General features: G+C 40.0%; 1 protein-coding gene across 5 annotated transcripts in view; it reads left to right on the forward strand.

Moving 5' to 3' along the window:
• LHX9 (LIM homeobox 9) overlaps positions 1-27,094 on the forward strand; it is a 53,189-nt gene extending 26,095 nt beyond the window's left edge. For 4 of the 5 annotated variants that reach the window (XM_089516495.1, XM_089516493.1, XM_089516494.1 and 1 more), the window contains 2 exons: positions 16,882-17,084; positions 19,143-19,487. In XM_089516495.1, coding sequence (XP_089372621.1) covers positions 16,882-17,084; positions 19,143-19,400 — 461 coding nt within the window. In that variant the 3' untranslated portion in view covers positions 19,401-19,487. Of the gene's footprint in view, positions 1-16,881; positions 17,085-19,142; positions 19,488-25,607 lie in introns of those variants that run through there. The other variant, XM_089516497.1, reaches the window with a different exon arrangement.
• The last annotated feature ends 388 nt before the right edge of the window (positions 27,095-27,482 follow it).

Below are 27,482 nucleotides of genomic sequence, written 5' to 3' on the forward strand. Positions count from 1 at the left end.
CAGGACCCACCCTCCATTTCAACCTTCTGTCCAGGAGGGATTTCAGAATGACCTCCATTGGGACCAGGACTCAGAAGCAGGAGTTTACATTTCTGGGAGCGTTGCTAGCTTTGCTTTGGTTATGTCTTCCAGTTCCCCCTGAATGCCCTCCATTTTGCCATGGCTGGTCCTCCATTGCGGTGAGGACATTAGATCCCCTATTTGGGCGCCAAAGCACCCATTTGTGTTTGTTGTTGTTGTGTGCCTTCATGTCGTTTTCGAACAACTATCACGGGTTTTAATTCCTTTATTATTTTTCCCTGTTCTCTTGTACGATTTTTAACATCGTTGCCTGGTGAAGAAGAAGCCAATGAAGTTTGGGAAGGTTGCAGACCTGTATTTATCTATTTGTTTGTTTATTTTTGCATTTGTTTGTCTCAATAAAGCTGTGATCCACCGTTTTGTGGATTTCGGATGTTATTGCTCCATGGCCAAAGTAGCAAAGGAAGGGGTTTTCTTGGCAAGATTTCTTCAGAGGAGGTTCTTGCCTTCTTCTCTGGTCACCCAAAGGGTTCCTATGGCTGAGTTGGTTTCCAAAACCCTAATCCAATTCTCAAAGCTTTACTCCAGACCAGACTAGCTCTCCTAACACTCCGATCCTCAAGGAAATGGCTTGAATTTGAAGATTTGGGACCCGACAGAGGCATAGCTCCAGGCCCCTCTGCATTGGAGAAAGCCAGGTCGAATTAAAAGGTAGTTCTGAGCAAGGCATTTGGATTCCTCCCAAATGAAAAGATATAGTATTTTCACTTTGCCATTTTGGGTGTCGGATGGGGATGTGTCAGATTAAGATTGTAGTCTTCAAACGATTCTTTCCGAAACAGTTGATGTCTGGATCTTTTATCGTCTGGATCTTATTGTCAGATGAACGGATTTGGGATTGTGCATCCTCAGGGTGACCTGATGTCCTCCCCACAAAGGAGGACAAGGCACTGCAAAAATGTAGGACACAGAAGAACAAAAAATGTAGGATATGAAATAGAGCTAAAAACACGGCTATAGGTGGGAAGCCATGCTTCTGAGTCCTGCTCCAAATGGAGGACATTTTGACATTCCTCCTGGATGAAGTGGAGGGCATGTCCTGGAAAAGGAGGACGCCGGGTCTCCCTGGAAGCCTCTACAATCGCCTCCCTTGGGCATTTTAAACTTCGCAATTGCTTAGTCCCAGGCTTGGCTGGTTGCATCCTCCATCCCTTACCTTCCTTTTATTTCCTTCTCTTTCCCCTCCTTTTTTGAGTTTATTTGGTGGAGTTTCGAGTTAGAAAGTGGTTAGGAAGAGAAGATCCAGACCAACAAAACGTTTGGAGTGGTTTTCCTAAAAACCCAGCAGAGTTTTGGGGGATGGAATAATGCCAGGCAGCCAGGCGGAAAAGATGAACCTAAAATGGCTTAGGCGGAAAAAAGCCTCTCTTCCCCTGTTTTAGTCTTCTTTTTTTGGATGGAGTAAGAGTACATAGTAGGACAATTCCTCCCCAGGAGGCAAAGATAGGGAACGAAGGCACAGCAAAATGGAGGACATTCCAGAAAAAATGTTGGGACCTGATCAGATCAAAGCTAAAAAAAGAGAACACTTATAGAAATATAAAGCCATGCTACTTAGTCCTGCGCTAGATTGGAATTCCTCCTGGACAGAAACACTGAAATGGAGGACTTGTCCTGGAAAAGGAGGGCCTCTGGTCACTCTGCTAACTTGTAGCCCTCTCCAAGGAAATCTCCTCTACCTTCCTATGTAGTCCTATGGGGCTCTACTCAGTTCTGCTTTCAGTGGGTCCCCAGCAAGTGAGCATGAGACTGAGGCCAGGTTTATTTGGTGGACAATATCTCCAGTGAACTATAGTTTGAAAGAAAGAAAGAAAGAAAGAAAGAAAGAAAGAAAGAAAGAAAGACAGAGGGAGAGAGGACACTAGCAGCAACTTAGAGAACCTTTTCCCTCTGCTTCTTTGTGCATTTGAGAATCTGTTTAATACTAACAACAACAAATCTCAGAAAACTGCTCCTTCTATACTGGGATGTGGGAAGTATAGACTGAATCACATTTCTAAAATATTGGAAGGTTTGCCTGAATGTTGCTGAGTTAAGAATCCAGTCTTAGCCTGATACTTGCTTGCTTAGAAGGAAGCATTACTTAAATCCAGTTGGGATTTAGTGAGAACTGAAGGCAGCCTAAGACTGAATTCTCAGGCGCTCCTAGAAGCTCAGGGCTGTAATCTGTCCCTTTAAGTTTTGTTTGCTGTGTTCAGAGAGACTGCAGTGGAAGAGAAAGACCCAGGCCAAATGAGATCACATTCACACAATGCCACTGAAAAGCAACCTGCACCTTTTCTGTTTCTGCAGGGCAAAGGGACCAACCTCTATTGCAATTCTATTTAGAAGCAGCAGTTTTCTCAGGGTTTGTATTGTTGTTACCTCTGAACCAGCTTCTCAAATGCACAAACAAACAGGAACCAGGTTCTAAGGTGCTGTTAGTGTCCTCTCATGCAAACACTTGGCTGAAACTGATTTCAATGGGAGTAGTCCATACCTCCTCATCTTCCATTCCTGCATCTTCCCAAATGCTTTCACCACTTTCTCCTTGCTGAGGCCTGATTTCTATTTCTAATTCCAATTAGAGTGGATCCATTCGATATGTTATTGAATATTGTGTCAATACATAAAGAAACACCACTGACTCAAGGAACCCATCAGTAGGATTTAGGTTTAGGGCTGGACTCCTCTGTACGCTTATTTGTCATATATAGATTGAATGAAGTAGCACTTCTGCATCTTGGAAAGATAGGTTTGTTAGTGCAAAAATCTGCTAGCAATGTTTAGAGGACATAGAGTTCAGCTTTCCATGTGCCGATATCATTTTTGCAATGCACTGGGGGCAGGGGGTCTCGCATTTGTGACCAAAGATTAATGTGTTAGGGGAAAATCTCTCTCTCTCTCTCTCTCTCTCTCTCTCTATCTCTCTATCTATCTATCTAATATTCCAGGCAAATATATTTTGTTACCTCAGATTTTTTTGCGGAGTACATGGCTCCATTAACACTGTCTGCATTTCTTGCATCTGTAGTTTTCAAGCAAATACCTTTAAGTGGCTAGAATGTACATTTGATTTTGAAATGGCTTTCTGTTCCACTTCTTGGCTTGTATTACCAGTGCTGACAATGAGGCACATTGCAAGCCAAAGGTCATTTTTGCAGCTTAGTACTTTATATATATGTTTACATAGAAGTAGACTTGATGTAAAGTGGGGCTTATTCCCAAGTAAACAAACACATGATTTGCCTCTCTGGCCCTATGGCCTGATCCTTCCTCTGTATGTTCATTTTGAATTCAGTTTAAGTGGATTCATACCCATTGTTTGGCCTTTGTGTCAATTGGGAATGGGCCCTTTGGTGCTTAGAGTGGAGAGGCTTGTTCAGGGTTGTTTTCAAATCCCCTCCTTTCTTAATGTTCCCTTTGCATTTAGGATCAGTATATATGGGCTCTATGGCATTTAATACGAAGATCTTGTGTGATTCATTGCCTTCAGGCTACAGCCCTATGGACATTTGTGGCCAAGCTCCCATTAAACTTGGTTCTTTCTGAATAGAAAATAGAAAAAAAATGGACTGTACAGGTTCAAAATGTCAAGTTATTTATTCAGCTCCAAGGCACAACACTCTTTCATTTAGCAAAGTGGACTAAATCCTCTTATTCCAGATATTTCATGCAAAAAAGATCTGTTGGATTGCTCTACATGATGAATTAGGTGGGATTTAAGTGAAGGAAGAGAAACCAGTGCAACTCTACAGAGGAGAAAAGGGGAGGCAAAGTTGATTGGGTTGGGTTTTTGAAAAGGCCTCATTGAAGGGAATTTATGTGTCTGCTGCCCTCTACTCTCCCCATTCATTCTCCTTTTGAGTGCTGCAGCTAAAACAGGAGGCACAACATTTTTTCCACCAATAATAATAATAATAAAAAATGGCTGTTAGCCTCCAACAAAATTGTAATTCCCAACCTATTGGGTTTTCAAACAAATGTAGCAGTGACCTCTGCTGGCTTCTGGAGGGAGAAGCCCCTCTCAGAGAGTTGGTTGCACTTTGTTTTAACCTAAGAGTTGACTGTGTTGCTGTGCTAGCCTTAAATGTAAGTAAAATATGATGTATCCAAACAGGACAGCCTTCTCTCATTTGGTCCGATCATAAACAGAGATGGATTGGATTTGCCTTGCTTTTCAAGATGTGGGGCTGCTGTGTTAAGACTCTCAGCCAACTACCCCATTCCATGCTTTTAAAGGATTGCTTAGAAGAAAGGCATATAGTGGGCACATCTTTCCATCACCACTGTACCACAGTGGTGGGTAACAACAGCGTATCTAGATTTATTTATTTTTAATCAGGAGGAACTGTCCTTTCTCTTTGTTAAGGAAAGCCTTTTCTTCCTTTCTCAGAGTGCATGAAAATGCACAATCGCAAAGATCCTGCCCAAATCAGGAAATCTGGCCTGATAGTAAAAGTGGATTAATTTCTCAGGACAGGGTTGCACCTACTCTACAGAATTAATGTACTCTGACACTGTTTTAACTGCCCTGGCTCAATGCTGTGCAATTCTGGGATGCACAATTTTGTGAGACACTTTTCCTTCTCTGTGAGAGAGCTGTAGTGCCACAGTAAACCTTAAACCCCAGGGTTCCATAGGATGATGCCATGACAGTTAAACCAATGTCAAGCTATTAATTCTTCAGTGTGGCAACTTCCATAGTATGGTTTGACTGGCTTTAGCATTGCTGGTTTTTTAAAGTGTGAATTAAAAAAGGAAGACAAAAAAGGATAGCTAGAACAAGATACTGGGAGTCCATTTGTGATGGTATACTTCCTCCAGTTTTGGGGAATGAGTATATCGAGAATGGACAGAAGGTATGTTGGGATCTAGTAGTTGATCTCTCCGTTATCTGTAACTTGCCCTGATTCCTTATGCTTGGGTGGACTATAAATAAATAATTTATTATTATTATTATTATTATTATTTGCTGTGGTTCAGCAACGGCTTCTAACTCCCTATTTCAGTGAGAGGTTTATTTGTCTCTTCATAAATTAGACAAGAAATTAGGCCTTAGCAAAAGATATGTGAAAAGATGTATTAATTCACTTTATTCTATTTAAAAGGTTTATAATACTGTGGAACTGGCAATACGCTTGAGCTGGATAACAAATATTAAAACAAAACAAGGTATTTGCATGTAGGCTCAAACCAAATGTAGAACATGTCCTTGTTCTGCAAATCTTCATTTACCTTCACTGGCTGGTGGACCTCAGGGTTTTAAATAGAATAAAATGAATTAATACATCTTTTCACACATCTTTTGCTAAGGCCTAATTTCCTGTCTAATTTAGGAAGAGGCAAATAAACTTTGCATTGAAATGGGGAGTTAGAAGTCTTTGCTGATCCACAGCAAATAACCTAAAAAGAGGAAAGAGCCTGCCCACTCTGGGATATGTCACAGCATTTTGTGAGCCTCTTGTCTGGGTTTAGTGGTTTATCAGCTGGTTGCTTGGCAAATAAGGGCTCTTTCTCTTAAAGGATTCAGAATGCAGTTTTTAAATATATCAGCCAAAGGAAATGGTTCAGGTTGTGAGGACATTTTCACACATCCAAAGTTGCCAGCTGCACTGGCCTACTCTTGTGCCTTTTGCGATGGTTTGAACAGCAGGAATCGGCAATGGGAGCTTCTCGGGGCACAGAGATAAATATTATTACTGGCTAATTGCTACAGATCAAAATGCTGTTATAGAGGGACATCTGGCTGGGTGGGTCTGATTCAGAGGCTGGCAAACCTATGTGGTGCTTAAAAGGGATTGTTGCTTTGTCCATATTTCTCATGTGCACATAAAAACTGCTCTGTAGTCGGCAGATTGTGCATTTGGATTTTAAAAATGGTTTTACCATAGGTTCTGCTTTTGATTCTGTATTAATAAAATTTACGTAAATGTATGCTATAAATAAAAAGCACCAGTAAGGTGGAAGTTCAAAGGTGCCCATGTGAATAAATTGGACAACTTCATCTGTATCTACTCACAGTGAAATCGACTGAGTTCAATGGTGTTTTTCCCAGGGAGTACATAGTAAGTCCTATGCATGCCATTTGGGAGTGAAGCCAATTGTTAGAGGCACATACACCGAGGGCAATGTCTTTCTGCTTTCTGTTGTTCATCACATACTGCAGTGCAATCATCCAAACACACACACACACATGCGCACACATCAATGTGTGGTTGCTAAAGTGACTTGCAGAATGATAAAAGATAGAGGTCGAATGGCTTTTAAATTAGGCTTGCCATGTCTCCATTTTCTATAAGAAGTATTGCATCGTAAGGCCTGAGTAATGCAAAGGCACCAGATCCCATCTAATCTTGGAAGCTAAGTGGACTCAGATCTGGTTAGCACTTGTATGAGAGATTACCAATGAATACCAGGTGCTCTTGGCTGTATTTCAGAGGAAAGAACTGGCAAAACCACTTCTGCATAGAAAACCCTATGAAATTTATGAGATTGCCATACAACACACACATATGTGTGCACGTGTGTACACACACACACAACTTCCTAAAAGAGTAGTGTTTATTCACTGAAGGGACAAGAAAGAGGGAGGAGAATGAGATGGATCTAGCATCTCTGTAGGACTAACTGATGCATTTCAGTATAAGTTTTTGTGGGCTCTTGTCCAGTTATACATTACCTACTCTATATGAATGTAAGCTTGTGGTTATGAACAAGTGGTTCAATGGGCCTTGTTGTTGTTGTTGTTGTTGTTGTTGTTGTGTGTCTTTCAGTCCTTTCTGACTTATGGTGACTCTAAGGTGAACCCACCACAGGGTTTTCTAGTCTATAATTGTTCAAAGGGGGCTTGTCTTTGCTTCCACTAAGACTGAGAGACATTAACTTGCTCAAGGTCACCCAGTGGTTTTCTGGCTGAGCCAGAACTCCAGAGTCACGGTGCAATGTTCAGACCAGTACACCATGCTGGCTCTCCAATGGGCCTTGCTCTCAGGTAATTTTTTGTAGGGATTGCCACCTTAGATTACTGAGTAAATTTTCTTAATATTGCAGCCTTTGTAAATCTGTTAACATGGATGAAATAGAACAGAAAAAAAAGTAATGTGTTGATTCAGTGAGTGAAATATTACATGGGGTTCAGAACATGTGTTCATATATGAAATACAAGGACAATATAGTCTTTTACAGTTTAATTCTAAATATGTTTGCTCCTAAGAAAATTCCACTGATTTTCCTAGTGAACATAATGAATTATTGCAGTTTTGGATTATAATGTTGACTAAAGTGTTTGAACGCATTAAAAATATCTTTCTGGGATGTAATTTTAAATTTTGTTATGCCAGGGACCATTTCAGCTTCATAGTAGATGAGTTTTGTGTGAAGTGTGGCCAATTTCTTGAACAGCATCTACTGTATATTTCTTAATGAAGCTGGATGTTGTTGTTGTGTACCCTCAAGTCATTTCCAATTTATGGTGACCCTTGGGGTTTTCTTGGCAAGATTTGTTCAGAGTAGGTTTATCATTGCTTTCCCCTGAGGCTAAGAGAGTGTGACTTGCCCAAGGCTACCCAGTGGTTTCCATGTGACTGAGCTGGGAATTGAACCTGGCCTCCAGAGTCCAAGTTCAGTGTTCAAACCACTAGGTCACACTAGCTTAAGGTTTCTATCTTAAGACCACTCAGTGTTTAAGCTGCTTATTTTTGCAAACCAGACTATGGAGCAACATCCAAGAGAAGGCCAAGCTAATCTCCCCAGGTCTTTTGGTAAGTTTAATTGCAAGATGATTCTCTATCAAAGTGTGGAGAATATGGTGTAAACCCAGTTGTTAGTCTCAACAAGAATAGTCCAAGAAAGCAAAGAGAAACTGGTAGGCCAGTTCTTAATTATGTCTCCATGACTTATAGATGTTACACTAGTTCAGCCTAACCACCAGGCTTAAAATAACGGCTCATTCTTTTCGGTCAGGCTGTTTCTCTCAGATTTTGTGCTCAAGCATGCTTACACCCTGAACTTGACTGCAGTCTTCCATTGGATAGTTGTGTGGTCATTGTTGTATCTGTGATATAGCAAGGATTGTTAGGGGAGGAAGACACTAAGTGTAAACGTATTGCCTCTGGCATATGACCATATTTTGTGTACTATATGTTGTGTATTTACTTTGAGACTATTAGAGACAAGACATTGCCCAGGGCTGTAAACCTCCACAAAGTTAAGTGCCTATATACATTTCTTCAAAGTCCAAGTAATTTCCCCCCCTGATGATGTGTTACTCAGGCATTGCTTCAGAAGTCTTATCTCTAATTTTAAATGTAGTAATTTTGTAGCCTAAACCTAGGAAGATCATGTAAGTGTCAGAGCTTGGAAAAATTACTTTTATATGTGACACCATCTAGAATTCCATAGCTGGCATAATCATTTGAGAGGATTTTGGGAATTGTAGTCCAAAAATATAACTTTTCTAAACTCTGATAAGTATCAATATCATATCACTTCAATGCATGACACTCTCCAGAATAACATTGGTGGGGGGGGGGACTGTAAGTAACTGATAGGAGAGCACATACTAAGCTTGCACATAGAGAGTGCCAAGATGAACCCAAGCCATCTCCACTAGAAGTAAACCCATCTGCCAGAAACCCAGGAGAGTTGCTATTGGTGAGAGTATAGAAGAGTAGAGTATAGAATAAAGAAGCCACTTCCCAGTATTTAAGTCCACAGGATTCCAAGGCACACTTGTTCATGATGAGTGGGCTGGTGTTGTGTGCCTTTAAGTCATTTCCAACTTATGAGGACCCTAAGATGAACCTATCATGGGGTTTTCTTGGCAAGTTCCTTCTGAGGGGGTTTGCCATTGCCATTCTCTGAGGCTGAGTGTGATTTGCCCAGGGTCACCCAGTGGGTTTACATGGCTGAGCCAGGATTTGAACCCTGGTCTCCAGAGTCAAAGTCCAACGCTCAAACCACCACACCACGCCAACTCTCTGATGAGTGGGCTATCAACTGCAGTATTAACAATACAGGCTTTCAGGTAAGTAGAGGGCATCTGATTCCCTTTACAGGTCAATGCCATAGCTACTGTATGAGTGAAATCATTATTGTTAATGCTTTATAGTTGCAAAAATGAGTCTGAGAGATAATGCCATGCATATTCCAAAAGGCCTTTCAGCATATTCTAGATAGGTATCAAGTGTATTCTAGAGGGGTTCTCTGTTATTCTAATCCCAGGAAGCAGGACAAACAGAAAACTGGCAGAGCTCTTGGTAGACTGTAATACATTGTTCATGTGTAGTGTTTCATTCCACTCCTTTCACATCATGTAGGCCTGGATATGAGCATCACTGAATTGAATGTGAACTCCATCATGACCGGATACTAAGAGAAAGTATTTGTAGGCTATTCTGTTTTACAGAGTAAAAAGAGGTAATCTGTTTTGTTGCAGATTCTTTTGCCTGTACCTTTCTGGTCCTGTCATTTGCCTCTTTCATTAACACAATGAAACTGATCAGGATGGTAATTTCCAGCAGGTATGCAGGAAAGGAAAATGAACAAAAAGGCCAGGGAGGAAATGGCCAGAAGCTTACAGGCAGTACTGGGGAAGTGAAAGGCCTATGGATCACACAGTTGTGAAATGATTAGTTTGGGACCAGGATTGCAACACTGAAAAAAAAGCTACTTCTGTTTGTTAGAACATTTGCACATGACTGGTGCTGCAGGTGGAAATCTACATGCCTATCTCTTTACCTGTACAGAGTGATCTTTGGTTAAGTTACAGGGATAGCTGCTGCTACTTTGGAGAGGCCAAAACTACTTTCATTTTAACTTGAATTCCCATATATTAGTGCTGTCCTGTGGAGGGAAAATATAAATTTTTTTTTGCCCATCGAAAGCCGTTTGTGTGGGGTGTGTGTGTGTGCGCGCATGTGTGCATACCAGCAATGGAGTAAAACTACACTGGAGTAAAGCTGCAAGTTTTAAAAATGAAAGTAACATGAGTTTTCACCTTTTGCTTGTGAAGTGCTATATAATTTCAAGGCAAAATAAAGCTGAACTGCAACAAAATGTTGCTGCATGGAGAGTTTTCATTTGGGTTTCCAGCTAAACATGCTGTCTTTCAATATACTTTTCCATTCTCTCTACCACCCAGTTTTTCAGTGTTTCACACCAGTCACCATTTTCTGGCTGTTCAGCATGCTGAGTCCTCTCTTGTCCTTCTTCAAGCGTTGGAATTTCCAAGAGTCTGCTGTTTCCTTTGGAGAGTGAATAGTGCCATGTTGGCTATATAAGAGATAAGGCCATTATTAGTATATGAGATTTATAATATTTTTACATTGCCATTCAACTGTGTGCTTGTCAAAATAGTTTAAAAACAATAAGTTAACAAAATATCAGCACTTACAATATTCAACAGCTCCCCTAAAATAATGTGTAGCTCTCCTTTTGAAATGGTAGGGAGACATTTGAAAGAAGAATGGTCCAAAATGACCACCTTTGCTACATGTACCCTGGCTTTTTTTTTGGTTCAGAAGCAGCCTTCAAAAGAAAAGAAGTAAACTGGAAAATTTGCCCTAGGGAAGATTATGGTGAAATAGTGGACCCTTTCCCTAGTGAACATAAAGGGCATTTTAGGTCAAATTTGGAACTGCAGGGCATGACATGGTGATGGTGTGCCCCTCCATGGAGGGCTAAAATGTCCTCACCCCTAGAAGTTGCCCATCCCATCTACTAAAATGGCATGTGCTGCCAGGTAGTGCCTGGTATTATAAGGTAAAGGAAGGAAAAGCAAGTCAGAGGGGGAGGTTAGATGGCATCACCAATCAGGTCACAAAGTGCATGACTGAACTAGATGGAGAAATAGTACCACATTAGTTCAAACTTCAGCTGATTGATAGATACTTTTACAGAAAAAAAGTGTAAAACCACAGTGGGTTGATGTATGATGATGGGAATGATGGGTAGGGGAGAACAGCCATACGATTGTCAGAAATAGACCCATGAGTGTATTAATACATGAGAACAGGGCCAGTTTGTGAAACCTTCAGTTCTCCCTGTTTGTAAAATATCTCACAAGTTGTGAGATGCACTAAAATGCACTAAAAGTGATGCATCAATTAACAACAGAGCAGAGGGCTGTATCTTGATCCTGTATTCTCATATATATTTAAACCACCCAATCCACTGTCCTCATGAGGCTCCAGTAAAGCATCTATGAACTAAAAAAGTAGTTCTTCAAACTTTGTAGAGGGCCATTAGCTTTCTCTTTATCTCTTTTTCTCCTAAAAGGCTCACTTTCTCACCAACATGTAGAAAAATATATCAAACCTCTTTATTCCACCCAGTTGCTTCAAAGTCTTGGACATGATTTGCTCCTTTCATTTATCTTTTAAACCAGGGATGGAGAAAAGGTAGCCTGCATGCCACATTCCTCAACTTTCCATTTAAACTTTTCCATACACTCCTGAAGAGGCAAGCAATCTGAGATCTGTATTTTACATTTTTTTTAAAGAAAAAGCCTTGCCTCTTACTGGAATGAAAACTGAGAAACTTCAGTTGTTCTGCATTCTCTTGAATTATTTTTATATTACAGTCTGAGGGACCACTTGCAATGCACAAGGGACCAGATTTAGAGAACCACTGAGCTAGCATTTGTTGAGTTGCCCATCAAAATGCAGTGTTGAGAAAACAGCATTTAAAAGTTGAAGTCTTTTTCTTTCTGGAAAGAGAAGAGTAAATGCAGATGTGAGATGCTTTGCTTCTTTTTTTAAAATATATAAACTGTAAACTCTCTGTCTCCATGGACTGATGTAATGTGCAGAGCATAATGTATGCTTTTCCATCATTTTCTCATGGGTGGGGAATGGCTAAGCTTTGTGAATAAATACAGCCAACTGTTGGGAAGTATTCCAAGGTGTCTCTCTGTGTGGAAATCTGATAATTCACACACACTCACATATGTTTAAAATATGGACTAATTAAATTATTTTAGAACCAATAATTTTAATTACATTTAATATGCATTGTTTGCTTTGAAACGTAGGCAGGCCCGCTGAAATCCTTCTCCTTGGTCCCATATGACTGAGTGGGCTTTATTAAAGAGGTTCTAAAAAACAATTTAATTTTTCATGGTTAACAGTTACAACAAACTTATGTTTCCTTCAGTCCTAAACGTATCGATGGTATCAAGTCTTGTGGATCTCTGCTGGGATTCTTTCCACATAATAGGATCAGGGTGTTAGAAGATGTGTTATTTCTCTAGGTAACTGGCTCATTTTTAGCTTCGCAACTACAGCTGCAGCATCAGTATTGGCTTAAAACCCCATGAGGCAATGGTTTTGCAATATACTGTTTTTCCCAGAGACCTAATCCTCTCAAGGCTCCTCTTTCAAGTTCCATGATGCTGCGGCTGGCTTTGTATACAATGTCAGTCTACAGCAATCTAGCGATTCTGAACTTTAGTGGGTAAAACTGGTTCACACACTGCCATAGCACATAAGGTCTGCAGTTACTGAGCCACAGGCACAATCCTTTGGCTTTTGCTTGCTCCATGCCATATGTGGGGCTTAATGTTTGAGATGAGGTGGACATAACACCCACTGATTTCTATAGCTCTTTGTGGATTTTTTGGGCTATGTGGCCATGTTCTATAAGAGTTTATTCCTCATGTTTCGCTAGCATCTGTGGCTGGCATCTTTAGAGAAGATTTTGTTCACTGTGTCTATTCCTTTTTCCAGCAGGGATTAGCTAGAAAGGTGGAGTCTACCTGCACATGAGCACGGATTCTGTCTTGTGTTAACATGTTAAGCTTTACAGTGCCATTTCCTGATGGCCTAATATAATGGTTCCCAAGCTTTTCGATACCCCACACCCCTAGGAAATGTTTGAAGAAAGTTTGCACCCCCTACAAAAGGTATATCACATTTGAAGATGAAGTCTAATTTCTAATTTTAAACCACAAATTGAACCACTTACAATACTGTGGGTATAAAATAAAAATGCAAATTTAAATTGAGCAATTAGATTCTAATTTATTCAGAAAAATATGAGTGAGGTCTTATCACTCAAGGGCACAAGCTACAGTTTGTTGCACCTCCTGAAATTCCATCTCGTACCCCCTGGGAGTGTGGGCACTCCAAGATGGGAACCCTTGGCCTAGTAGTAGGAAAACAGCACTTTCACCTATGGAAGTCAGACAAGGGTAGGTGTATTCAAGATGGTATGGCAGAAAGTCACTCTCATTGAAAACCCAGTGAACCTCAGCACAGACAGTACTGTATTGAAGAACAGCAGAAGGCAGGTACTTATCTTTGGTGGAGGCAGCGTTGGCTAAAGCAATTTGGTAGCCTGACACAAAAATCAAGATGGTGCTGCTCCCCATTCCATGTACCTAGCTGGGCGGACTGGATTTCTTCAGCTTTGATGTTGAGAGAGTATCTTCCCTCACCACTGAAGCCAGAAGCCAAGTTTAGGAGACACATGTGGCATGGAGCTCTTTCTTCCAACACATTCCTGTATGAGACAAATCTGCTTAATGATAGGACCAGTCCTGAATGGTGGCTGGGCATGATGCAAAGTTTCACAGCCCTCACTATTTATAAATTATACTGGCATGAAGCACTGAGTCTCTTCAGGGCCATTAGAGCCCAGAAAGGTGGTCACTTTGGGAAGCAGACCAAGGCTGTCATGACAGGGGCAGTGAATTGCTGGTTCTTTAATTCTTGCATTTTTACCGTCAGGGATGGGGAGAGGAGCTGGTGGGATTTTCTGTCTTAGATGTTAAAGTAACTTGGCTGCCTTTGAATTCTATACACCTTGACTTGTGTGTGTGCATTTGTGGGGAAACAGGGAGGAAATGAGCATTACAGTCTGACAAGCAAGGCTTTTAGTTGCCAGAAGCAAAGAAGTCATATCTGCAGTTCTCTGACAGGATGGAGTTTACATGCAAATTGCTAAACAAAAGCTGTTGATAATGACTAAGTGCGCAGTCTTACCCCTCCTGTAGCTCACCACTGATTCTGTCCTCTTGATGTCTCAGGGAGCTACTGCACTGCACAGTTAATGCAGTTAGATCCTACTTTAACTGGCATGGCTCCATCCTGAGATCTGTAGAGTTTGCAGACAGAAAGAGGCTAAATATCTCACAAAACTACAAATCCCAGAATTCCATAGCATTGAGCACCATGGCAATGAAAGCGGTGTCAAACTGGAAGTTATGAAGGAGGAGGACAGATGCAGTGGAGGCAAGAGCTGGGGCCTTTTCTCCCTTGTTTGATTGCAAGATTGAGTTTGTGAGCCCCCTTCCCTCTCTTTCTGAGATGAAGGGAAGGAGAGTCTGCCACTGCTAAAGGGAGAAGCAGGACAGAGGTCTGCTTGCTGAGACTGAGAAGCTTATTGCACACATTATTTTCCCTGTTATGGGAATGGGAATGGATCTCTCAGGGCTGCGCGCAACCGGGGGGAAAATGGATTTTATCGCACAGGAAATTGTCCTCAAAGTGGCCCTGTTCCGTTCTGTGACACCAAGCTGTCTCCCCATTCAGTGCTGAGGAGCATTAAATGTTTGGGTCAGAAGTTTTCCGACCGAGCAAAATGGCACCCCTCAGCACTGAATGGGGATGGCTTGGTGCCGCAGAATGGAATGGGGCTATTTTGAGGACAATTTGCTGTGTGATAATATCCATTTTTTCTGGTTGTGCGCGGCCCTGGGAGTCCCCTTCCTGTTCCCATAACGGGGAAAATAATGTGTGTGATAAGGTCCTGAGTTAACCTTAGGACCCTACAGTGTGGAGTTTCCTTTGCTTTAAGTGAAATTTCAGGGCCAGGTGAACAGATGTTGCGAGCATTGTGCCAGTGTTAATCATTATTCATAAGTGTAAGTGGGCTGTTACCTCATGTAACTAAATAAGTGAGGTTGTACCTCATGTAACTAAATAAGTGAGGTTGTACCTCATGTAACTAAATTATGTTCAGATATTGGTTTGGCATTCGTCTTGTGAGGAAATCCATTTCGGATGGCTGTCAAAGTGGCAAGCTTGTAAGCCAGGTACGGGTTACCTCTGCCTGTCCAGGGCTGCCCCTACTAAGGTTGCCAGGGTGAAAACTAGAGAGGACTGCTTTACTTTTAATGGTTGTGCAGAAGAGGGAATTTCAGCAGGTGTTGCTTGTCACACAATCAGGCAACTAGCAACGCCTAAAGAAATTCCCTCTTCTCCACAACCTTTCCGGCCTTCACTCTGGCAACTCTGGCGCTTACCGTAAAGTGAGGCAGCTGCCTCAAGAAGTAGATTTAAAGTATCATGAAATGATGGTCAACTGTAGTGTTTACTTTGTTCATACTGTATTTCTCCTCTCGGGAATGGGGGAAAAGCAACATGTTGGGGGGATTCTGGGAGTTTTCCAGCCCCTGGGAGAGAAGCTTATTTTCCGCCTCACATACCAATAAGTCATGCCTGTCTTTGGGCGCTGTGTCTCTTCACCTGGGTGGGCAAAGGGTGTAATTTTATTCTGTACGCCAGGGAGCAAAATATTTTAGTCTGTCTCTGACGCATTTTTAGCACGGCTGTAAACCACCCCCTCCTAATGGCAGCGCATAGCAAAGGTGGCTCTTGGGAGGCCCTTGCATCCTGTGTGGCTTGGGCTGCAGTTGGCTGATTTCAGTAAGTGGAATTTCAAAATAATAAAAATAAAATAAAATAAAAAACGATGAGCAAGATTTTAAAGGCTTCCTTGGGAACACACAGCAAAGCTCTCCCTTACCCCCAGGGAAGAAGCTTGTTTTAAAAATAACACCAAAGGAGTGAAACCTGGCAGGCTTGTTGTTGGAATAGCACATCCCTTAGCAGATGCGGTATCAGGGAATAGAAATGTTTCAGACAGGAAACAGTCATTCTGCACTCCAGTTTAAACATCAGACACCCAGTTGTTGAGCTTTCCATGGAGGGCTAATGGTAAATAAAGTGGTAAAATTTCTGTCTTTGGACCCAGCATTAGATAGGTGGAGTGTGCATGTCCCAGGCAGGCAGAGTGACACAGCAGATGTTGAGGGACTGGATTGGAAGCAGCAGTGGGTTGTTGAATGCCCCAAGCTTGCTTGTTAGCATCAGAAAATACTGTGCCACCAATGCTGAAGTAAGATTCATTTGCCAATCTAGTTGTGCATGGAATGGATGGGAAGGTACCATCTTGTCCTCAGTCAGCAAAAGGTCTAGTGTCATGCTTTTGAATGGTTCCTCTTGTGAAAGGCTCCCTGCATATAAGAAAGCAAAACTCAAGGGAGAGAACTATATTAAAAATATCTCTACTATGTACAGTACAACATATTCAGAAAGAGCTGTTTTAAAAAGCAACAACATGGAGCATTCAAAAATGCAGTCTCTCCACCTGCTATATAAGATGATACAATTAATTTTGCACCATGTATAAATAGGCTCTCAAAGTTGTGCCAACAGATATACTTTTAAAGGGGATACTAATGGTGTGAGAGCCAGAGTGGTATAGTGGTTTGAAATCAGGGTCCGATTCCTCTTTCGGTCATGGAAACCCATTGGGTAACCTTGGGAGAGTCATACACTCTCAGTCCCAGAAAACCATGTTAGGTTCACCTTAGGGTTGGCATAAGTGGGATACAATTTGAAGACACAGAACAACAGCAACAAAATAATGCATGCTATTCACCATAGCATTATACATGTTCTCTCTAAGGGGAGACAAATATGTTAGTCTTTGTATTGTCTGGTTTGGGGGGGGGGGAGTCCATGTTATTTATCTGAAATTATCATGTAGCATCTTTTGCCAACATTTCACTTGTTCTTATGCTTTTTCAAATAGGTTGTAATGAGAATGAGGCAGACCATCTGGACAGAGACCAGCAGCCTTATCCCCCATCTCAGAAGACCAAGCGCATGCGCACTTCATTTAAACACCACCAGCTCCGTACCATGAAGTCCTATTTTGCCATTAACCACAACCCAGATGCTAAGGACCTCAAGCAGCTTGCCCAGAAGACAGGCTTAACTAAGAGAGTTCTGCAGGTAAGCAGCTTCAATTTCAAATCCCCTAACCCCTCCTTCCCACTAAAAAGAGCATATTTCTTAATGTAAGAACTTCAGTCTCCCTTGTGGTAGCTCAATATAGTATTGTCCTTCACAGATATCCAGAGGGCCAAGGGGTAACCATTTATATACTCAGGTTGTATGATCCAAATGCACCAAGGCAATGTTCATGTTTAGCATGATGCTCTTCCTCCATTGGTTACAGCTCCCAAGTCTGAAGGAGCATCCAGTGTAGAGAGATGCTCTGATAAAGACAGGAGAACTATAAGCTTCCTAATTAAAATAGTTAATGATTCTGCTTCTGGGTGATTTAAGGCAAATAATATTTGGGCACCTAGTTAAATACAATATTTTGTCTACTCTAGCTATGTGTAGGATGAGTTTAGATCAAGGTAATTTTTCATTTCTGAAGTTCCCCATTTTTGACAGCCAAAGATTACTATGGTGGTGTGTATTAAACTGAAGTAACCGGTATTATCCATGATCAGCAACTGTAGATGATATATCTGTGGCTGTCTTGTACAAGTTTAGAATGTAAGGGTGGGATAGGATGTCCTGGAAGGGAAAAAACCCATTGTGCACATGCACAAAGCTAATGTGGGGGAGAATGATCTACACTGGTCTTCTTGCTGGCGTGTTACGGTGTTTTTCCAATGCACAGAGGGTTTTTTGACTTCCATGCAAGCATTTGGACATTTGATTCCTCCATCTTAACTCTGAATTAGTTCATTTCAGCAACAGATATATCATACAGTACTGCTGATTCTGTATGCAAAACCCAGTTCTGATGTGTCATTTTTCACATGCAGTACCATATTCCTTTGAATCATTCTCTGGAGTGTGGGATTTGGATCATTCTCTGAGTTTGGATCATTCTCTGGAATGTGATAAATCTCAGATGTGACAGTGAATAACACAGTTGAAATAAATGGAGACCTGCTGCACTGCAGAAATAAAGCAGTTTCACACCACTTTAACTGTCATGGCTCCATCCTTTGGAATCTTGGGATTTGTAGTTTGGTGAGGTATACAGCCTGGTCCGTCAGACAGCTCTGATGCCTCACCAAACTACAAATCTAGGATCCTGTAAGATAGAGTCATGGTAGTTAGAATGGTGTCAAACTGCTTTATTTCTTCAATGTGGGCATACCTATGGTCACCATGCAAACAAGGAAATGTACAAGTGATTTCTTTGTGAATTTGCCTATTTTTAAAAAAGAGAATGAATACACATCCTGGCCTCAGAGATCACAGTGGATAAAACCTTAAATTATCTATAGTTTCTCATATGCTAACTCCCTAGTGTTTAACAAAACTGAGTACAAGAGGTTTGAATGAATGTGTAAAGGTAGACAGTGACCTCACCAAAGCAGTGCTGAAACAGAAGGCACACAGACTATATTTAAAAAGTGGTATGTTGGCAGTGAAGTTTTTCTGAATGCTTGCCCACTATCATTAAACTACTCCTGCAGAATGGAGTTATAGGAGAGTGTTGGGTTTGTTTGCCTGAGGGTGTATTATAACAGGGTAGGATTTCAGGAGTGGGGAATAGGAAGGACCTGGTCCTCTTAGCTACTGCTTTTAGGAGGCATCTAGAGATCATTATTTGATAAAATTAAGGATTGAGTGGTGGGACTTACTGGGTTTCATTAAACCCCTTTAGCTCCCCACAACTGTTAACTGAGCATTACATTCTCAGTTCATAGAAGGCAGTGAAGTGGCACCATAGATTTAGATAGTGGCCTCTGTTGGTTGTGCCCTAGGACCTTCTGCAACATGCAGGGACTGGACAGCAAGTTTGTGAGTGTCCCTTGACAAACAGGTTCATGTTGAAAAAGTCTCCTGGTGCTAGAAATCCAAAATCCATTGGTTTTGATGATTTGCTAAACAAGAAAAGAAAAAGAACCCCAAGCCCAAACATACACCATATACTTTTAAAAGTTATTAAAATAGAAAGAAAAAGAAAAAAAAAGACATAAAATCAGTCAATAACAAAGACAAACATTGGTAAAGAAATCAATTGGGATTGGTTTGCAGGTTTGGTTCCAAAACGCAAGAGCCAAATTCAGAAGGAACCTTTTGCGGCAGGAGAATGGGGGTGTTGATAAAGCTGATGGCACGTCGCTCCCGGCACCGCCCTCAGCAGACAGCGGCGCTCTCACTCCACCCGGCACTGCGACCACTTTAACAGACCTGACCAATCCCACTATCACTGTAGTGTCATCAGTGACCTCTAACTTGGACAGCCACGATTCCGGGAGCCCCTCACAAACTACCTTAACAAATCTTTTCTAACAATTGACTTTTTAAAAAAATATTCTTCTTTTCTTCTCCCTCTTCTTCCTCTTCTTCTTTTTTCATTATATTATTATTATTATTATTATTATTATTATTATTAATATTATTTGCAAGACTTTTTTTTTTAAAAGAAACAAACCCACAAAATCTTTGGGAAAAACTAGCTTGGTGTGTAGCATCTGCAACCACTTGGCAAATGAGTTTGCAGTAACAGAATTCTACTATAAAGCTACAACTGTCTTCAGAATTTTTAAATATGACTGCCTAACTATAGGGAAAGTTTTATTCTATTAAGTGCCTCTTAAAATTGTATATTCCTTATTTCCAGATATTTTTTTTGTGGAGTATGTGGGTGGGATTGGTTACCATGGAAGGCAGAGAATTGTGTTTTCAAAGAAAGCCACAGATTGTTATCCTCAAATCATTGGCACATTAAACTCAAGGCACATGTTCTTTTATGAAAGTCACACTGAGCACAGCTGGACAAAGTGTTTTGGTATCTGAGGCAGGAAAACAAATATTGTCACACTGACAGTGATACATAAACGTTCATATCTCAAAATGTCCTACTCTAGGCATCCCTCTGCTAAATTATAGGGCTAACCCTGTCATTAAGTTCAGTGGAGACACTTCTGTGTAAATTAGATTAGAGGCACAGACTTAGCAATGACCCCTAAATCATTTATAGAAGTGCAGTCAGGTGCTGCTGTGGTGAAAATCGTGACACCAGGTGTATATTTGCTTGTGAGTCAGGATTACGTGTGTGACTGCTGAACATGCATCAGTGTTTTCCTTCCTTCTTTATTCAATAATGGCTCCCTGCTTTTGTGAGTCATTTACAGCTCACAGAACCTACTTTGCATCCCACTGCCAATGATCTGGTAGTGGATAAGGTTAGCATATCACAGCAACATCAAGCTACAGGACTGATGTGTCATTCACAGAAAGCGATGCCATCCTAAAGAGAAAAATAGCCACCACAAATCTAGATATTATATAAAGTAGAGGATATCTAGATGACAGTTGACAAGGAATTATCTAGACAAGCAGTTTGGCTTAGTGAGAGATCCCTCACTCCATCTCCTTACTATTTGGAAGAAATATGAGGCCTAAAGTTCTGCTAAAGGAATGGATTGTAATTATCCTCAACCACAGGAGTACTAACAATTTTGGAGGCGGGCATGACATGTGTATAGGTCATATATAGGTGCTTTGGGGTGAGGAAACAGATGGGCTATGCATTGACATCATGATGTCAAATGTCCCATTTCTTTGGTCTAGGTTTATGCAGTCAGATTCAGAATCAGGGTTTGGGGATTTTTTAAAAAAATATTCAGATACTATGGACAATTTCACTGCTTAAAATATTATATAAGAAGGATTTTAGCCTCAGTTTTTTTCACTCCATTGTTAAAACACTTTAGTTTTGTTCCTTATTTTCTCTGTGTACAAAAGATTGTAAAATTTCGGTTCATACAAAGCAGTATTTGTTTGTAATAGTGGTTGCACAATTATTGTTAGGCACAAATAAATAAATGAAGGACCTGTGACCTGAATGGGGTTGTGATTCCAAAGGAATTTGCATATCAGTTCTTTGCCTATTAGCCATCTTCTGTGCAGAGCCTGTTAGATTTCAGTAAATACATGCTTGATGGAGTCTAGGGCTGATACCCTGAGGATCAGATTCCAATTTCTCTGGAGCATTATTTGCTCTTGCTGGCCCTACAAATTTGAAACAAGAGCCAAGAGAAAGCTTGCTCACAAATGTCCTTGGAAGCAAAACAATTTGTTTTCAGTGTGTGTGTGTGTGTGTGAGAGAGAGAGAGAGAGAGGGGGGGGGATGTCTGGTGCTTCAAGTACATCTCTCTGTGCCCATCCATAATTGTAAAACAATTAATGTCAGACGGTGCTTTACCATATAGTCTGACTGCTTTGGAAGATGTCAGGCCCTGTACAGACCAGCCTCAAAGGCCAGCCTGGGGGCAGTCAGGGTGTTGTGTTCAGATGACCCATACCCTGACTCCTCCTCAGGGCACCATAATGCCACATGCCACCCCACACAGCACGCGGCATCATGATGCTCCTCTGGTGCTGCGTCCATATGATGCAGTGCCAAAGGAATGCTATATAGCCATGCCACCACGGCTATGGCACCCTTTTGGGGGTGCAAAAAGGAGCTGCTTTTTGTGGCTCCTTTTTGTGACCTCGAAAGGCTGGATCAGGACCATGGCGTGAGGTTGCCGCAGCCCTGATCCAGCTAGGAAAGGGGTGGCATCCCGCCGCCCCTTCGGGACGGTATGTCAAGCCCTGTCAGTCTGCATCCTTTTTGGTGTGGGTGGCTTATGGTCTGAGAAAAGGGGGCATTTTACTGCCAAATGAGGAAGGTTCCCCACTCAACCACTGGCCACCAGTGCCTTCTGGGCCTATAAACTAAAATTGTCAGAATGAAAGCTGGAGATGTTTCACGTGCCTTTAATTGTGCAGAAGAGGTAATCCAGCAGATGTTCTTTGGTTGCATGGCAAGCAATACCTGCTGAAATCCCTTCTTCTACACAGCCATTAAAGATACAAGAGCCCTCTAGCAACCCTACATATACTATTGTCTGGAATACGGAGCCGTGTTAGAGAATAAGGAAGTTGGCCATCTCTGCTTTCAAACACCCGCAGTTGCTAGGGACATGCTCTTCAGAATAATCCCTTTCAAAGGAGTAGGTCTTACATTGGAGCAAACAAATATAGGACCCACTTTTTATTATTTTTTCCAATGAAAGACATAACAAATAACGAGCAAAATCTAGGTAAATGCCCTGTTTTGAGGAAAGACTAAATGTGTACCTAATTCTCTCCCCTGAAAAAAGAAAAGAAAAGAGGTCTCTTCTTTAAAGTGTGTAACTCTGGCTGAATCCCACCTATTACCTTTAGAGCCAGGGTGCCAGTGAGTAGGACTAGCATCATATGCACAATTTGAGGATAATATTGCTTGGCACCAGGCCTCAGTACTCCTAACATGGCCACCGTCCTCAACATACTGGCTCTGAATTAATTCCATTGAAATGAATGAGGTTACTCTGGGTCAAGTAGCTTGGAGATTTCAGCTAAATAATTGAAGGTCAAAACCTTTCTGTTTTGGGGTTATTGTTTCCCCCCCCATTAAAAGCACAATCCATCATGTGTGAAATGCTTTCAAGTCTCAGTGGGACTGGCTGGAGCATGTCCAGGGTGGAAAAAAGAATCTTTTGTAAAGTCACAAACACAATTCTGGCTATAAAAATCTTGTGTGCATTCTGAAGACAACTTTTGATATTTTAAATAATTTTCAGGGAAAAAATGGAAATAAGAAAAATATAATTTTTAAGACATTTAAACGCTTTTACTCATTGCTGTCTTGAGCATACTTCAGATTTCCTCCCCTGAGAATGGTGTCAGCCATTTTAATTTATTAATAATAAAGTAAAAGGCACAACTCAGCTAATGTAAACTTTGACTATGCCTGCAGCTGTGTGCTTACCTGCTAGTCAGACCACTTTTAACTTTCAGTAGGGCTTGCTTCCAAGTAAACATGCACCAGAATGTGTTCCATTAAAATAAATGGGACTGCCATAGTTGTGATTAAGTATTATTTTATTGGTCTCGGTGGGATGACGAACATGACAACCTTTGCTGAACAGTTCCCTTTACCACTCCTAATTTCATATATTTATAATAAGTACTTGCAAATGTACAGATCCATTGGCTACAGTCAACATATATAGGTAAGATACTGAGGTCCATTTAAATCAAATGATTTAAAGCTATAATCAGTAGTCCCCCCCTTATCTGTGGGTGATACATTACAAGACCCCTAGCAGATGTCTGAAGGTACAGAACTCTGCACCTCTTACGTTTTTGAACTGTGGGTAACTGTGGCTAAAGGGGGACTACTGGACTCTTTTTACTTGGAAGTAAGCCTCACTGAAGTCAGTGGGACTCAATTTGGAATAGACAGCTAAAAGAATGTGCTGTAAGTATAGTTAACTGTTCGTGTTTGACTGTGGCATCTTACTAGATTTTTTTCCTTTTAAAATACACTTGTACGAAAAGTGAAAATGCATTTTAAAATACCCCATGACACTAGGAGTTTAAATCCAAAAAACCTCTGAAGCCACCAAACTCAAAAGCCTCGTGGGTGCATTGCTGATTTGAAATACCTTTCCTAGTTTACATTTACAAGTGTTTGATTTGATTTGATTTTTTTAATTTAAGCTAAAAGTCTGAATGGTCTGGGCAGTGGTGAATGTTCATTTGTATCCTTTATTCCAGAAAAAAACACTAGATATGGGACACTTTCTGAAACAATAAAAATCCATCAACATCTTGGTTTGGGTGGATTGTTAAAAAATAACTTTTGCACAAGTATTTTGCCCCTCACTTCCCTTCGACCACATTTTTCTTTTTTGTTTAATTTTTGTTTAGTTATTTTTGATCTTTAAAAGTGACCATTTGAATTGATTTTTTTTCCTGGTGTCTCCTAATGTGTGGATACATGCTGACAGTTCACTGCCCACATTAAAGTGCATTATTGTAACTTTTGCTCAGGGTTTTTAGAAAATTAGCACAGAAAAGTAGCTTATTTTTAAAAAAAAAAACAATGGAAGAGATGTTAACACTGTAACAGAGGAAAATGTGTCTTTGTCGTTATATATTTAGCAAGTGTGGTCATCATCTTCTAAAATGCTTAAGGCTGCTGACCTAAAGCACGTTTAGAGGAAAGTAAGTTCAATTGACATAAGTGGAATTTACTTCTAAGTTGCTATATTTTGGATTGAAGTACCAACCTTGGACTTTTTCCTGTTTCTATAACCTTATGGGCATTTACCACTAACCAGACCAAACAACCTTGGAAAGGCTGAGATCTTTATTAATACATTTTTACAGGTACAAAAATATTGATACTTATAAAATTTTGTTCTTTGACAGAACAACTATATGGTACTATAGATCTACTTTATTAAGTAGACTAATTATAACTCAGTTCTACAATGTGCCTTATGCTATAACTTTGGAGTAAGCTTGTGGGAAAAAAAATCAGGATATATATGTGTTGTTTGTTAAATTAACTGTTTTAAGCCCTTTTGACACCTCACTAGTTTTGTACTGTTTTACCTCTTATTTCTGAAACTCTTTTTATGGTGTATCCTGGTAGAGGGGACAAACATGTCATAGAAAGCAGTTGTGCACTCTTTCGGATATAGTTGATAAATTCAATAATCTTATATATTGAGCTTCGTGTTTATAGTACAGTTAAGTGGTCTAGCAAACTTGTCCATGTTTCTTTGTTTTATTGAGAAATGCATTGTATAGAAACTATTTCCCCTAAATATTTATGGACCAAACAATTGTGATATATCCTATTAAATTTGTGTGAATAAACCATTTTGAATTGAAGGAGTTTTATTTATTATTATTAAAAAAGAAAAGCATTGGGGTCTTACCTTGTGCAGTGTGTTGCGTTGGTTTTACTGCATGTGTGAGTGTGATGGTGGACATGTTAATGATAGTCTTATCACAATTATAAAAAGGAACTTACTTTTAGTTTTGCTTCATATTACATTTAAATGGTGCAATCTAAGATTTCTAGTTTTAAAAGAAGAAAAGTAATGCCCCACTGATTTGATATTACAACCCTACCTTTGGTTGTAATGCTAAACACTATGGTTCTGATCCAGTGAACATTAGTTGCGCTTAAGTCTCATTTAAAGTAATTGCACAAGTTAGTTGTGACTGACTTACGTCCCACTGAAAGTAAGTGCAACTAACTTTAGATGGACTGGAGCCAATTACACAGAAGTTTATGTTTCACTGAAAATCAGTGGGACCTACTTCCACACTATGGGGCACAAATCCAAATTGTTAGACAAAACTTAAGGTATTAATGACTCAGTCCCATTTCATTGCATTTAGTGGAACTGGTCACAACTAACCCACGCTGGATTGTGCCTTTTTGTGTTTATAGTCAGGGTGACAGGACTCTTTTAAAAGCAACCTCCCCTCCCGACCCAAGATAATTTAGAAGCGGAAGTAATTGCATGAAAAATATAACAATTAATAATGGTGAAATGCATCATAATTTAGTTGTTAGGAATATTGAACACAATCTAAAAGTATAGACCCCTAAAAGCCAGGTTGCTCTGTAGTTTAATAAATTGTCACTATGATTTCTTTCAGGGAGAACAAATCTTGGGGCATTACAGCCAAACATCCCGACGTTTGAAAATTCCCTAAAGTATTAAAAGAAGGGGAAAAGTTTGATCGGAAATCCACTGCAGTGAAGACAAAGACAATATTAGGTTATGATAAACCATACATTTAAAATTTATTGAGCCAAAAATAATTTTTAAAAAATAGACTCAATGTCATTTCCTGAATGTTAACACAACATATGTTATTTGACGGTGTCGCACTAAAAACCTGAAGGCTATGTATGACATCAGAGCAACCTGGCAGTACTACCCAGTCCAAATTGAGAAGATTCTTCTTTTTATTTTATTTAAACCCACATTTGTCAAGCAAAAATACCTGTAAAATAAGATCCAAAAATTGAATTCATTCATCCTGCTTGCCAATGTGTATTAGTCATATATGTTCAAATGCATTTTTGTAAATTCAGAGAAGAACATTCTCATACATTCAAGGTAGTAGGGATCAAGTTTAGTATTATTTGTTTCTGACTTTAAAAAAAAATTAAAGCAATCTGCATGCACTTTTTCATCTGTCACCTAGAGTGTACTTTTTCTGTATGATGCATTTCGCTTTGATGTTTCTTGTACAGTAGTTTCATTAATAAACATTTTACTTGATGCAAATCTAGTTAATACAGACATAACTGTTGAAATTAATTTAATGTTTTTCAAAACAAAAATGATGCAACAAATGCATTCCCCTCCCACCCATGTTTTGTAGAGCAAATGAAAAGAGGCCATTGCACAATGTAAAATGACTTTTGGGGCATTTTTCCTGCTTTGTATTTCCTTTTTGTCTCCTCCCTTGCCCTTGTACAATTGATACAGATAGTGAGTCACTATCAAGGATTAAGGCATGATCCAGCCAATTTCAGTTTACATTTTTCTCACTGAAACGAAGGAGTAATTTGGTTGGATTGTACCCTGATGGCTTAAAAATTAAAATACAGAGTGCGCTTCTTAACTAATGTTTTAGGATGCCAGTGGGTACTGGTTTTTTGCACTCCTGCTAAAATATTTGATCCATTATTTTAGGAAGGCTTAAGCACTAAAGTATGTAATACCATTAATAATATTAGCTTAATGATCCCTAATAGGTTTACATGTTCACTATGCAATGAGTAAAAAAAAAAATCACTTCAGGTTTTTGTTTGTGTTTAGAGAAACCTAATTTGTTAAAGACCCAATCTGTGCACCATCCACAGCTGAATTTCAGCTACCAAAGTTAATTCGATTCATTCTTCAGAAATGAAGGCCCTGTAGTTGTTAAAAGGCAATTTTTCTTGTGGAAGACTTTGAAGAACTATCGTCCTCTGAAGCTGTACATCCAAAGCATATGTTAATTTGTTTAACAGGCTTGCCAAAAAAAAAAAAAAAAAAGAAAAGGAAAGGAAAAACCCATTTTCATTTGAAATTAAATTTTATTATATACAAATGAACCCTATGTAAACAATGTAACTTTTATGAATATGAACTGACATTAAAATATTTCACTTATGTGTGTATGCTGAGCATTTTGAATGTCTTCTTAAACTCCTTCAGTTTTCTGAACAGTGGGAGGAAAATCAGAATGAAAACCATTCCTTTCTTAACAACATCGCACCAAATTAACACATAGATGACTTCAGTAATGGTCTGGACACCAGAAAGGAGACTGTTGCTGTTTGCAATAAAAGTTCTCCATTGCTGGTAGTCATTATGGGCAAAATGTTTAGAGAATGTTTTTACAATGTGTTATAAAAGTCCTGTTGAAAAAGTGACTACAGTGAGCCTAATCTATATCATTTGGATGAAATACCTGGCTGCATGTTGCCTGCTTGTTTGGCTCTGTTTTTATGGCTGAAAATCTCTGGATGTTATT

Source organism: Sceloporus occidentalis, unplaced genomic scaffold (assembly GCF_023333645.1).
Source record: "Sceloporus occidentalis isolate IW3139 unplaced genomic scaffold, rSceOcc1.0.p SCAF_3, whole genome shotgun sequence".
Classification (NCBI taxonomy): Eukaryota; Metazoa; Chordata; class Lepidosauria; order Squamata; family Phrynosomatidae; genus Sceloporus; species Sceloporus occidentalis.